The sequence below is a fragment of the Botryllus schlosseri genome, chromosome 12 (genome assembly GCF_051294905.1).
Source record: "Botryllus schlosseri isolate E-star chromosome 12, Bs_hap1, whole genome shotgun sequence".
NCBI lineage: Eukaryota > Metazoa > Chordata > Ascidiacea > Stolidobranchia > Styelidae > Botryllus > Botryllus schlosseri.
The window spans coordinates 7,574,457-7,587,432 of NC_137247.1; the positions used below are offsets into that span (position 1 = coordinate 7,574,457).

General features: G+C 42.1%; 1 protein-coding gene across 1 annotated transcript in view; it reads left to right on the forward strand.

The window, feature by feature from the left end:
• The first annotated feature begins 12,080 nt into the window (after positions 1-12,080).
• Positions 12,081-12,976, forward strand: part of LOC145452483 (zinc finger SWIM domain-containing protein 4-like) — a 34,991-nt gene continuing 34,095 nt past the window's right edge. Inside the window, exon 1 of the mRNA XM_080330665.1 lies at positions 12,081-12,843. Coding sequence (XP_080186791.1) covers positions 12,240-12,843 — 604 coding nt within the window. The 5' untranslated portion in view covers positions 12,081-12,239. The remainder of the gene's footprint in view (positions 12,844-12,976) is intronic.

Here is a 12,976-nt window from a genome sequence, read left to right on the forward strand (position 1 = left end):
AAACAATCTGTATTTACAAAGTGATGAAATATCACTTGAACAACTAGCAACCACGCTATCTCGTCACCTACTAAACCCTAATGAATTGATATCTTGGTAAACTTGGGTTACCGGGCTTATCGAACGCCTTGAAATATTAATTATGAATTGCACCGTGTGTCAATTGATCAGTGAGAAACAGACATGGTGGTGCCTGTATGACAATGCTGTTCTCAAATCCACATTGTCTTAGTTTTGTTTGTTTGTTTTGTTTTGTTTTATCAAGACATCACTGGCGCTTATCGCTATTATATTCATTTGCGCCCAGTACATGAATTTCAATAAGGTCAGATGTCTTTTTTGCTTTCGCTTCTTCAACGTGATCTTTTGCTGCCATCTTTCAAGAGTTCGGCTCTCTTGAACCAGCAACCATTGGTGTCGTGACTGCAGTGTTTTACCAACTGCGCCACCCGCTTCCCCACATTGTCTTCGTCATTATGGGCGAGAAATGGCTTTGAAGTTACATTGCCGTCGTTAAAATACATTCATTTAATAGGATTTATTCCTTGTGGATAATTGGGCGAATAACGTATTGATTCAGCAATCCGGCCCGCCAAGTTCTTAATTTTCCTATATCCGGCCCGCCGACTGGAGAAGTTGCCCCCCCTCTGATATAGACTTTTCTACCTACATGGTTATTCCCCTGGTATAAAACTAGGGTTGTCTGGTATGACTTGAGTAAAACATTAACAGATCGGCCTACACGAGACTTCCGTAATTTCCAAGTATCAAAATCGTTGCACAGCGAATCGGTGCGCAATGAACCACATCATGATGCCTGGAGTTTTTACATATGAAATATTTCCTATTACAACCCTGGCCATTTATCCTCCGGGCTTGGGACGGACATTGGTTTTGCTCTTCAGCGGATGGGTTCTTGCTGGCTACAAGCTAGCGAATATCGATCTTGCTACCCTCTTGACGGCGAGATTTGCGGTAAAACCAGTTGTCAATCTATTTATAGGCCATCCAATATAGATACGTTAGATTTAATATGCTGGTCGTCAGGAGGTGAGTGGGATATGCGTCACTGCCTGGTTTAGTATTTTTTCAGGATTTTCAAAACCATCATTGATTCAACTACAATGAACTGATCATATACACCAGGTCGATATTATTCATGATGATTCCGTATCTGCCGACTTGCAGTACGGCCCACTTCTTCTAAAGACACCACTTAGGCGGATAAGATGGCGAGAAGTAGCGAAGGTAAACCTCCGACCAATGATATATATATATCATTGCCTCCGACACATGGGAAGGGATTTTGGAGTCGACCTCGGCCGGTGTCGCAAAGATGGTTGATCAAAGTTCATGCAGTTAATTCTCGCACACATATAGTGACATACACGCCTCATTTTTAGACCCTGTTGCGTCACCACGCGGTGAAAATATCAAGTTGTAAAGTATTCTGCTCAGCACCTTTCCAGCACTCGCTTTTGGCTAGTCAAGCAATCCGCATCCAAGCATGCTTAACAAGCAATAGGTAGACCTTTCTCATCACGACAACCATCGCAACCAACATCTTCCTGGAAACCCTGGTTATTGTTTGTGGTATTCATGGTGTTTGTCGAATACTATGGTCGTTTACATCAGACCGATTTTCTTCATTTTTATTCCGTATAGCTGTCGATTTCTAGCACACAACCTACTTCTCGGCTTTTTATAAGGCACCGCTTGCGCAGATGAGATCGCGAGGAGGAGCCTAAATAAACCTCCAACACTTGGGTAGGAATTCTGGAGTCGACCTCGGTCGGACTCGAACCCGCAACACATTGGTGTTGCCGCTGTGGATGATACCACTACGCTGTCTCGCCACAAGTTCTCCTGCGACTCCGCGAAGTGAAGTGTGCTCCCAGAAATATCGACGGTGATAGCACCTAGAATCCAAATTGACCGACACCTGTTCACCGAAACCGTAGATATTGATATGACTGCGCGGTTCCGAAATGACGGCAATGAATAGTTCCGCCCTTGAAATCTGAGCTCCCCGGTATGAATGCGACCTAAAGAGGAAAGCACATCATCCCGTAAAGAAATACGAATTTGAAATCTTTCAAGTAGCCTAGCGACAATCTTCATTGGAGGTCACGAAATAACAACATGCTTCCACAAAGTAATGCGGAGCCACCCGAAACTTCATTAAGAGTCTTAAGTGTGTGGCATTGTGTCCTAAATTTTTGAACACATCATTTCCACCAGCTCCAGGATGAATTCTGATCACGTGTATGCTATGTATGGAAGTACCAATATCATCGACCAAATTTATACATAAACTCGAAAAGAAATTCGCGCGCCCAGTGAATTTATACATACTTATTTTCACAGCAGTTAAAGTAGCTATTGGTGCATGGTATAAGCCGACAAACATAAACGGATAAGTTCGCCGATACCTAACACGGCCACATCTACGAATCGGGTGACACCGGGCTTAGTTCGCTGCGGAAAGGGTGTGTGTGTGTGTGTGCAACTGTGCATGTGTGTGTGTGTGTGTGTGTGTATGTATGTATATGTGTGTGTGTGTGTGTGTGTGTGTGTGTGTGTGTAATGGAGATGCGGGCTCTAAAAGTAAGACGATCCTATTTCGATTTTTTTTATAATCTATAAACTTTATGAAAGTTGATTACAGTAGTAAGAATTATAGTTGGCAGTCAAAAAGCCCTGAGCCACAGATAAAATAATAATAATAATAATAATAGCAGACAACGACCTGACATATCGATCTCGCCTTCCGTCACTTGCCACCAGATTTTATCGCTTTCCATTTTATAATAACCCATTTTACTTTCATTCAGTGTGCAGGCCTCCTCTTTACATCGCCGAGGCCCAGGTGAGTGTCTGATCTCAAAGAATACTCCTGGTCGTTCGGCATCTTCCTATCATTCATTGTATTGCAGTCTTATTATGTTTTGAAGTGATGAAATTTTATGAATAAAATCGAACTTGAACTGGTTACATCATGGCAGATACATAGGTTAACATTACTTAATCATGACGAAGTTCGCGTAATGATTCGGAGTTCGGTAAATCCGATGGCGAGGGAGGCCATGGTTCGAGTCACGGCATTACCCCATTATGTAAGCTCCTCCTCCCACATACGTCGCTGTTTTCATGTCGTCTTCGCATTAAAGACCTGGCGAAATACGAACGAAGAGCACGAAAAGAGTAATGAAAAGATTCATATTGAACTGAACCTGAATATTTCCGACTGAACCTCGTCAGGTATAATCGTCAGCAACTAGTAGAGAATTGAAAAGAACATTGTATATTAAATATCGTACCACAATGTCATCTGTTCGTCTTAATTAAAATAATTTTCATTCCGCTGATGTGATATTTTGTGATACGAATGTTGATACACCATATTATTTTCAATTCTCTACTAGTTGCTGGCGATTACCGTTGACGATTGTTAACGTGTTGAGCAGTGTTGGGATCAAGTCACTACCTTCGAGTCACGAGTCATCTCGAGTCATTGCACATTTTGACTCGAGTCAAGTCAAGTCAATCGATTTTCAAAGGTGACTCGAGTCAAGTCAAGTCACTCGTTTTTTGTAAGTGACTTGAGTCAAGTCACGAGTCAAGTCATGATTCAAGTCAAATTGAATTTTCGAAGTATGAGTGATGAATCAAAATCATTACATTTTGCTAACTGGGTGAAGGACAGATTAATTGGACATTTATCTTGAATCAAATAACAAATATAAAGTTAAATGTACATGCAAAAAGGTGTTGTATCGCACACGCATACGCAGAACTGCTAATAAAATAATGAGTGTACAGCTACATGCTACGGTCTGTTATACAACCAGTCAATATAGAGGATCGAATACGAAGCATCGAGAAGTTGAACAAATTGATGTGGTACAATACAACCACCCATCTACACGTCAGTGAGAATATAAACGAATAAACTATATTTGTTCGATTTAAATCATATTGGTAAAGGTGAGTATACTGCGCAATGTAAGCAGCAAGCCCTGAGCCGTCTTAGAAACAAAGATACGTTGCTATTAGATTAATCCACTGCTACTAAGACAACGTAAGCTGTGGTCGTTTCGTTTGCGTTCAATTTATTTATGATGTAACAATGCAGGATCAGTGAAACGTACAATCAGTGAATACTGGTTGCTCTCACAAGTGACACATGCGTATCGCGATCTGCGAACGACCTGAACAGTGAATATACATAAGACAGCGTGATTTAATCGACTCTTTTTACTTAATGACTTGAAATTGACTCGTAAATTTTGCTCCGAGTCACGAGTCAATCCGCATTTCTGAAGCGCCGAGTCAAGTCAAGTCAAGTCATTTTCGCAAAGTGACTCGAGTCAAGTCAAGTCATACGAAAAAGGTGACTCGAGTCTGACTCGAGTCAAGTCATGACTCGAGTCATCCCAACACTGGTGTTGACTAGGAGAACCAAATCCAGTTCTGTGCGGTTCTTGACCTTTGATGACTTGGGAACCCCTACGTCACAGATGGAGAACTATTTTTTCTGAAAATGACAGGCAGGAAATACGTTGGCGAGCTAAGTCAAAAGTTTTTTCCATATTCGGCGGTGTATTAATTTTTAATTATTTATAAATTGAAATAATGAATTACCTGGTTAACACAAGCTTCTTGGTGGATGTGTTACTATATTAGGCAATTAAGAATTTAGAGTTAAAGTACAAAAATAATATTTATCCTACGTAATTATTCAAAACAATGGTAAAAAAGAAACATTGTTAACTCTTTTTAATCACACCAACCCCTAGGCACGTCCTTCTATTAAGACACCAAAATTTATGGGATGTTACAACTTGGTCCACATATCCCGGGCGGAATTCGTCTTCTCGCAGTCTCAGTCGTGCGCTTATGTCATAATCCCGACTTAATTTAATGCATGTTATATCGAATTTATTTTTAATATATATTACGTCAGGGAGCGGCTATCCCTTGCACGCGTCCTAAAAACGCTAAATGATTTAATGTGCATTATTATAAAACCATGTTTCTTGCAAAAAGTGAAACAAAAGTTTTCAAAATGGAAAAAGCTCGAAGATGAATTCAAATTATTTCGTAAATCAACATGAAGCAGGGTCTTTTGGTACAGATTTTACTTTTTCTTCAGACTTTTCTCCGCAATTCCCGCGTATAGTCCGTAGTTGGCCCGCGGGCCGTAAAATGTGCAGGTCCGCCGTACGGTAATCTGCAAGCCTTCGGTGAATCCCTAATTTTAAGTGAATCACAAAGCAAAAGTCTACCACATGTGCGCATATCATATATGTGTTGTAATCTGTAGCACTACCAGTAAAGCTAGTCAGGCAGACTTGTGCAAACCACCCATTTAGTTAGTTGATGGTCAACTAACGGTTTTTGAGTAGTTCTAGTTGCTGATTTTGAAAATTGAGTAGTTGTAGTTCTAGGTAACGATTTTGAAAATAGGGTAGTTCTAGTACTAGCTCTAGTTACGCTCATTGGAAATTCAGAAGTTTGTACAAGTATGGGTGGCTTTTGCTACAATAGGCTACATTTCATTGGTTCCCAAACTTTCTCGTCTGATCGCCCCTTATCAATCTCGACACAAATTTTCATCCCCTCGCATATTTACGGATCCGTAGAAGAGAACAAATAAACGGGAAATTTATTCACACAACTCTGGTGAATTTACCAAAAAAGGCCATATAAATCCGGTGTCCAATAGTCTATATTATACGCTGAGTCATATGCAGAATAAGCCGCCTTCACGCGTATGTTTGGCCGTGTCAATTAAATACATCTCACTGGACTTTCTTACATTTTCGCCCCCCTCCCAGTCGCCCCCTTGTTTCACAAAATCGCCTGCTGGGAGGGAGGGGGTGATATCGTTAACGTTGGAAGGCACTGGCCTATACGGAGAATTTACGTGAGGTAGGCTATTTTTTGTTCTCAAGACCCGCTACCACTGCTTGCTATGATATCTACTGGGAAAACAGAGACAAGTCTTTCCGTGTCTCGGACGCAGCCTTCACGTGCATATTTGGTCGTGTAAATTAAATATATCTCACTGGACGGTCTAACATGTTCTCCCCTATACCCCCCTTTGGTATCTCCCTTTTTTCTCAAATTCACCCACTGGATGGGAGGAGGGGGGATAACGCCCACGTTGGAAGTCACTGGGCTACATGTTTTGGGCATTGTGATATCACGAATCGATTTCTCAAGTCCCAACCCAATGGCCGGAAAATATGTATCTTTTTCTCGCTAATAAATTAGATCTTATGGTGAAGGGCTATATTTTCATTGCTCGAGCAATTCGACTCTCACTACTCGAATAATGTCATTACATTACTGTTGATGCTCGAATCGGACTCGAGTACTCGGATCGCTGTGCCCAGCCCTAGTCCCAAGCCATTGAAATTCTCTCAACTCTAGGACTTTGGACAGAAACATGTACCACAATGCAGCTTGTTAGGTTGTAATTAATGGGGATTGAAGCCACAGTCGATGTCGTTTGCCCTAGTCATTCAAACCACAGTCGTTACGCGATGGACATAAAATGAATGATAATATATAGGCCTATTATTTGCAATTTCAGACCGTTAACCGTATCGTTTGAAGTGTCCGAATAACTCCAAACTGTCGCATGAGACAAATGCCGTGTGACATTTGAATATTAGCCCTACCACAGGGAACTGAGGCGGTATAACGCTAACATAAACAATTCCTGCAGCGATAATTTGATTTCGACTCACCCTCAGCGAATATATGTAATCGACGAATAGAACAATGTCACGGCGCCGAGAATTGCCAGAGAAGGTCTTCGATCACCAGGTGTCTTTGAAGTCGGTCGTTACAACGGCGACAAGCTAGTATTGTTTAGTACCGCCGCGGAGATCAGCACAAAATGCATTTGTAATTTTCAAATCAGTTAGATGTCATTGTCGAGTCCCTTAAGCGCGACCGGAAATTTGACAAAACCAGAAAGCTTACCCACCAATTGAAGCTATCCAATTGCGGTTAGATCGTTATAATAATCATAATTATAACTGCGGCGGTTCTAATATTTCTATCCCCTCATATCACACAATGTACAGCGGGATGCACAAGTCACAATGCAATGTACGGAATAGACAAGATGTTATCGAAAATTCCAAGTATGGTCTCTCAATTTAGCATCCACCTCGACCCAGTGCCCGATATAACAGTGGATACGTGGATTTATAAACATGCGATATCATATGTGATGCTTGAGCATGCGGGTAAAATTTAGATTTTGGATTGGGTTAGGTTTATAGGTTTGGGGTTAGGATAAAGGCTAGTTCCATGGTTAGGGTTGGGGTTAGGGTTTTGTTTATTCGTGGTATATTGATGGTGTTTGTCGACTACAATAGCCATTTATAGCGACAGCCGACTTGTAGCCGGGCCCACTGCTAAACTTTTTAAGACACCGTTTGCGCGGATGAGATGGCGAGGAGTAGCCTTGATAAACCTCCAACACTTAGGTATGAATTTTGGAGTCGATCTCGGTCGGACTCGAACACACCATCCATTGGTGTTGTTGTTGTGGATTATACCACTACGGCGCTTCCCACCTGGGGTTAGGGATAGTTTTGGGATTGTGTAGCCACATATCAAAGTGACGCAAACTGTCGTTTTCCATTGTGTCGCATGCTCGAATGACGAGCAACCGTAACAGTGTTGGAGATCTTGATCTTTTGGGTGTCTCCCTTCTTCTGTCGCTTTTTTCATCTCTGTCCCACGTAGATTCCAACAGCATTGGCTGTTTGAGCAGTAGCCCATCTAAAATCTATGACGGGTGATAAATATGAAGCCGATACGAATAGTACGGGCTCGAACGAATGGTAGACTAGCGAAAATGGCAGAATGACTTTACAATACTAATTAACCCAATGGTCTGGTAGTTGAGATGATCGCGTCAGCGATACACACGTTTAGGTGCAAATGAGTGTAATGCAGACGTGATCGAGGTATTCATTGGACACCAAAATCTTACATCTCGCTACATCTTACCTTCACTTCACTGAAGCCGGAAGAACACTAATGCATTGGTTTATGTATCGTGTTCACAAGGGAAAGTACTGTCACCGCCATAAAAATGAGGCCACGGCAAATTGAAAACTGCGATACGCCTGGAGAGTATAAACAGCCCGAAGGGTATTGAATATAACTCCAGCGCTGAAGGGATATAGTATATGGTAATTGTACAATTTTTCCGGCTACTTCATCAACATTTGCTACACAAACGATTCACGGTCGATTCGAAGAAGGGCATTGAAGGGCACTATCGAATTTCGCGCTCTTATGGCTATTTAGAATCTACGCGGAACGCGGTCGGAATTGCTTCATCATTAACGGCGCAAGGTTGGTGATTCACTTGTCACACTGCACTTCGTTTTTAGGCCATGCGATTCGCATTTCATAATATGATCAGCACAAGCATAACATTTGAAAGATAATTTCACGGAATGAGGTTAAACTACCATCAAGAGTTTGCGCATTGCGCATAAGTAGTGACACACGAGTACCAAATGGTGTAAATAACATGAAGTGCGTACGATTACCCCGCATTCGAGGTATTGAGAAGTTGCATGGTAGTGCCAGATACCGCTTAGACTTGCGGTGCAGTTGGCAAGATTCATTATTCGGACATCACTTTGAATTGATATTCAGATACATAGATTCATATGAACGTATATAGCCACGAGGAACTACATGTACCACTGAGAAATGTTGTGTTATCTACTTTACGCTAATGACCACCGCAGGATACGGCGAGGTTCCTAAAACTTGTGTTGCCTACGACTTGATTGCGATGGATTCGTGCGAGTATAGTAGCGACCGTAAATTATTTTTCTGAGTTATAACGGACCGAAGTAACTCAGTGACCCTTTCCTAGGTTAGTGATATCGAAATACAAATGGTTCGTAATCACCGACCCAGTGGCAGTGAACTGCAAATGAATGGTATCCGCATTTAAGTTGGCACTTCCTTGACATGCTTACGTCATAGTCGACCGAGACCTCTCCTACCATTCCTTAAGACCGTGGGATCTCTCTTGAGGACGGAAGCTGCGCTTGTGATTTAGTTAACGAAACAATACATCATTTTGCATCAGCTTTTTGTATGCCCCAAGGAATAATGCAATCGATTCCGGCTTGAACGGAACGTTGTGTTTGTCGAAAAAAGTACGGACACACATCGTTCAAGATCCACCCGAATGACTTTTTCCCGAGATTATTATTCTGCCACCAACTCCCAGTGGAGTCCTGGCTATATCCGACCGTCGATAGTGCAACGCTTTGGGGATATCGTGATGTGTCCTGAAACAGATTATGTCGAGTCTCAGCCTTAATGATTTTAAGAAGTGGCCAGGCCTGTTTCTAATGATGACTTATGCAGGTGCGGTATTTGTTGAGAGAGATGTATCACACAGTGAGAGGTATATCCGAACCTATGCAGGATTGAAGTCTTTTTATGAAACTGCTTCGTTACCAAACCACGCATTATAAAATTCGTCAGCATAATATCAGAGGTTCTATTATATTCATCCGTTCAAGAAACGCAATGCACACTGCGATAATGAACAGATAGGATGATGTCGTAACGACCAAGTAGGCCTACAGTCTTTCAATTTAGCTACTACCTCGGTCTAAATGCAAGATTTCATATGCGAAAAAATATCGACAATGAAACCTATTATCCATTTTATTTCAATCAGTAGACAGATATCGAATGATTACTAAAACTCGTTGTAGCAATACGACGGCAAAATGATGACCGTAAGTGGCGAGATAGCGTAGTGGTATAATCAGCGGCTGCAACACCAATGGGTGCGGGTTCGAGTCCGACGGAGGTCGACTTCCGAATTCCGAGACCTAAATGTTGGAGGTTTACCTAGGCTCCTCCTGGCCACCTCAACCGCATCAGCGGTGTCTTACAAAAGCCTAGAGGTGGGTCGTGCTATAAGTCGGCAGTTACGGAAAATAAGAAGAATATCGGCATGATGTAAATGACCATAGTAGTCGACAAACACCATGATTACCCCAAAACAAAAACAAAAACAAAAAAATGATGACCACTTTGAGATATTCATGGATTTTTGAAATGATGACACAGTTTATAAGTCGCCCGTTCCACTGTCCGTCTGTCCCGTAGTTTTCGTACATTTTAGAACACCTGGTCATCTCTTGCATAAAGCATCTCGTCTAGCAGTCAGCAAATTCCGGTGTTCTCCACCTAACAAATTTATGTGACAGAACGTGTTCTATCGCTCCGTCCATTATTTTACAATTCCAAACAATTGAGTAGTATATTCATATTGGAATGAACCCGAATATTCTCGGCTGACACTCATCAGGGGTAATCGTCAGCAACTAGTAGAGAATTGGAAAGAACATTGTATATCAACAATCGTATCACAAAATATGACGTCATTAGCATGAAATTTCGAATAAGGGATCGTTCAATGTACTCATTATGTTGACACAGCCTTGGCTGGGGCATTTTGATAAAAGTCGGCTCCAAGACACAGAAATGAAAGTGTGAACGGCCCCCTCTGACGACCCAAAATCTGTCGTCTCGATAATTTTTAGAACAAGCGGAATTATCCAACAGATGCTTGCTTATGGCCTTAAAATGCTCCCTATCAAGCTTGAGGGGATGAGTCCAGGGTGAGCTTTTCACCGAGCGAGATACGCGAGTTCTAATAAATCTAGGGATATGCTGATTTATGCTGATTTCAAACTAGTGGAAGACCTCGGCACTGTGAAACGTACGATAGTAATCGAAACGACTTGGTCAAGAAGTCTAATTATCAATCGCACAACTCGGCCAGCAACAGGAATAAAATACCTAAAATATCACGACTGTGTGGCATGGATTTTGGGAACATACTATCTCTGGTTATTTGACGATTGTAAATCAGCGCGGTATCATTTTCTTTACAGCCAGTAGGTGGCGATAGTCTATCTTTATCATAGCTATGGTGAGGTCTCATTACGTTGACCCCAAACCAGGAATACATTTATTTTCTGAGCGTGAGCAATGAGCATAATTCATGTTGAGTCTCACTATACGAGTCCCTTGCAATAAGATATTGGATTTCGGACACAATTTCCGCGATAAATCGAGTCACAAACGGCGTAATTTTCGTTCGGCGTCCTACGCAGCCTATTGATCTAAGAATATCTTCCATTCAAGTTATAAAGTAAGTTTGTTTCGAGTCGACTCCAGTCGAGAAATCGCTGTTACCCTTCGCCCGACTTGCTGTACGGTATGTGAAGTAATGGATTTGTTTCATTTTCATTCCCGGTGGATGAAGTCACGAATTCCCAAAGGTTCCGGATAGCTTTCGTTTCGCCATTAAATCGTGAAAAAGTCAATACATCTACGATTTACTGCGTTTTTGAAAGTACTGTAATCTTTCCTGATGGAAAGGAAGCGATATGGTTGTGTAAGCTTAATGTCTCCCTTGAAATTTGGTCATCCAAATCATTAGGACACAGCAGCGGGGTGTAACCATTTCCAGGCAGTAACACGATGTATGGTATATTTTACCGATACGATTCATGTTTGCAATATCTTGTTTTCTTGGTATGGGAGACCGTACTATATTTGAGTTGGAATGTCTTGTGTACTACGTAGCGTACGCGGTTGCTCTTTACGTCGTTACGTCATCTCACGCCAGACGTAAAGCGCACGCATTGCTATTTTCGGTCTGTTTTCCCCTTCACACAGCTGATTTGTAAAACATTTCTCTCGCTCGCTCGCGGCTAGTCTCCTGTTTATCTCACTTCGTCACTCTCGACATATGTTTCGCTCATGGCGGAGGCGCTACGAGATAGCGGCTTATGAATGGCATGTTGTCGCGCCGTTGGAAATAATAAATATTAATAATGCTGAATGGAAATGAAGAAAAAACGCGCAGGCGATTACGTGAACCCGGGCGAGTGTTTTAACAATCATTGTGCAAGTAACTTTGCTCAACCCAAGTCTTCGGGAATGGAATGTAAGAATCAGGATGCTGTGGTCATAGTAAAAAATAGATTGTCTTAAAATAGCCAGCTGGTTCAGAAATGGCAGTTAGCCAGTGCCGAAAAGCACGTGTAACCTAAATGTGCACTGTGAAATGATTATATTTACTTCCACATGCATAATTCTGAACGATTTTTTGTTTGCAGAATCATATGAAATAGACAACGATTAGTGCAATCATGAAACGTCTCTTTTCGGATATAGCCGATACATCAGCCGGGCGTAACTGTACTATTTTGCCGCGTAAAGCTCCGAGATACTCTGATCGGTATTTTGACGCCAGCTGCGATGGCATTTCATGGCCGGGAAACAGGTCTTGCATCCAAGAACATAAATGCAAGCCGTGTGTCAACGGCGGTCAGCGGTGCTGTCCTGAATCGTTGTTGGATCTGTCGGCTAAAATATGCGCTGCTAACACACCATTTCAGTTAGTTGAAGAACGCTGTACCAGGGTGCCAGGACCTGTAATGCAAAAATTTATATACTGGTCGTTTCCCCGGTACGAAAACGACATTCGAAGATACAGCGCCCTTTCCTGTGACGACAGTACGCCACCTACTAATGCGTCTATGTCGCAAAGACCGTCCGAAGTCACAAACTCCACCCAAAACACGAATTCCCGAGTCCAACCCGACGTAGAGAGTCGCACGACCGAGGAGGACACCGGACCCTTTAGTACTTTTGGAGTTGTGACATCATCAGAATTGGATGGGATGGAAGTCCCGTTTGAACAAGGGGTCGCAATGGCGGAGTCCGGAAAAGTCAAAGATGTCCTTCAGATCGGTACGTATGCATGTAAATCCTTTTCTACTGTGCATTCATATTTGGAAAGGAAAGGGACAGTACATTTTTTAGGGTTCTAATAACAAAGTATACCGGTACACAGATTGTGACTCTTTCTGCTTAGCAATTTACC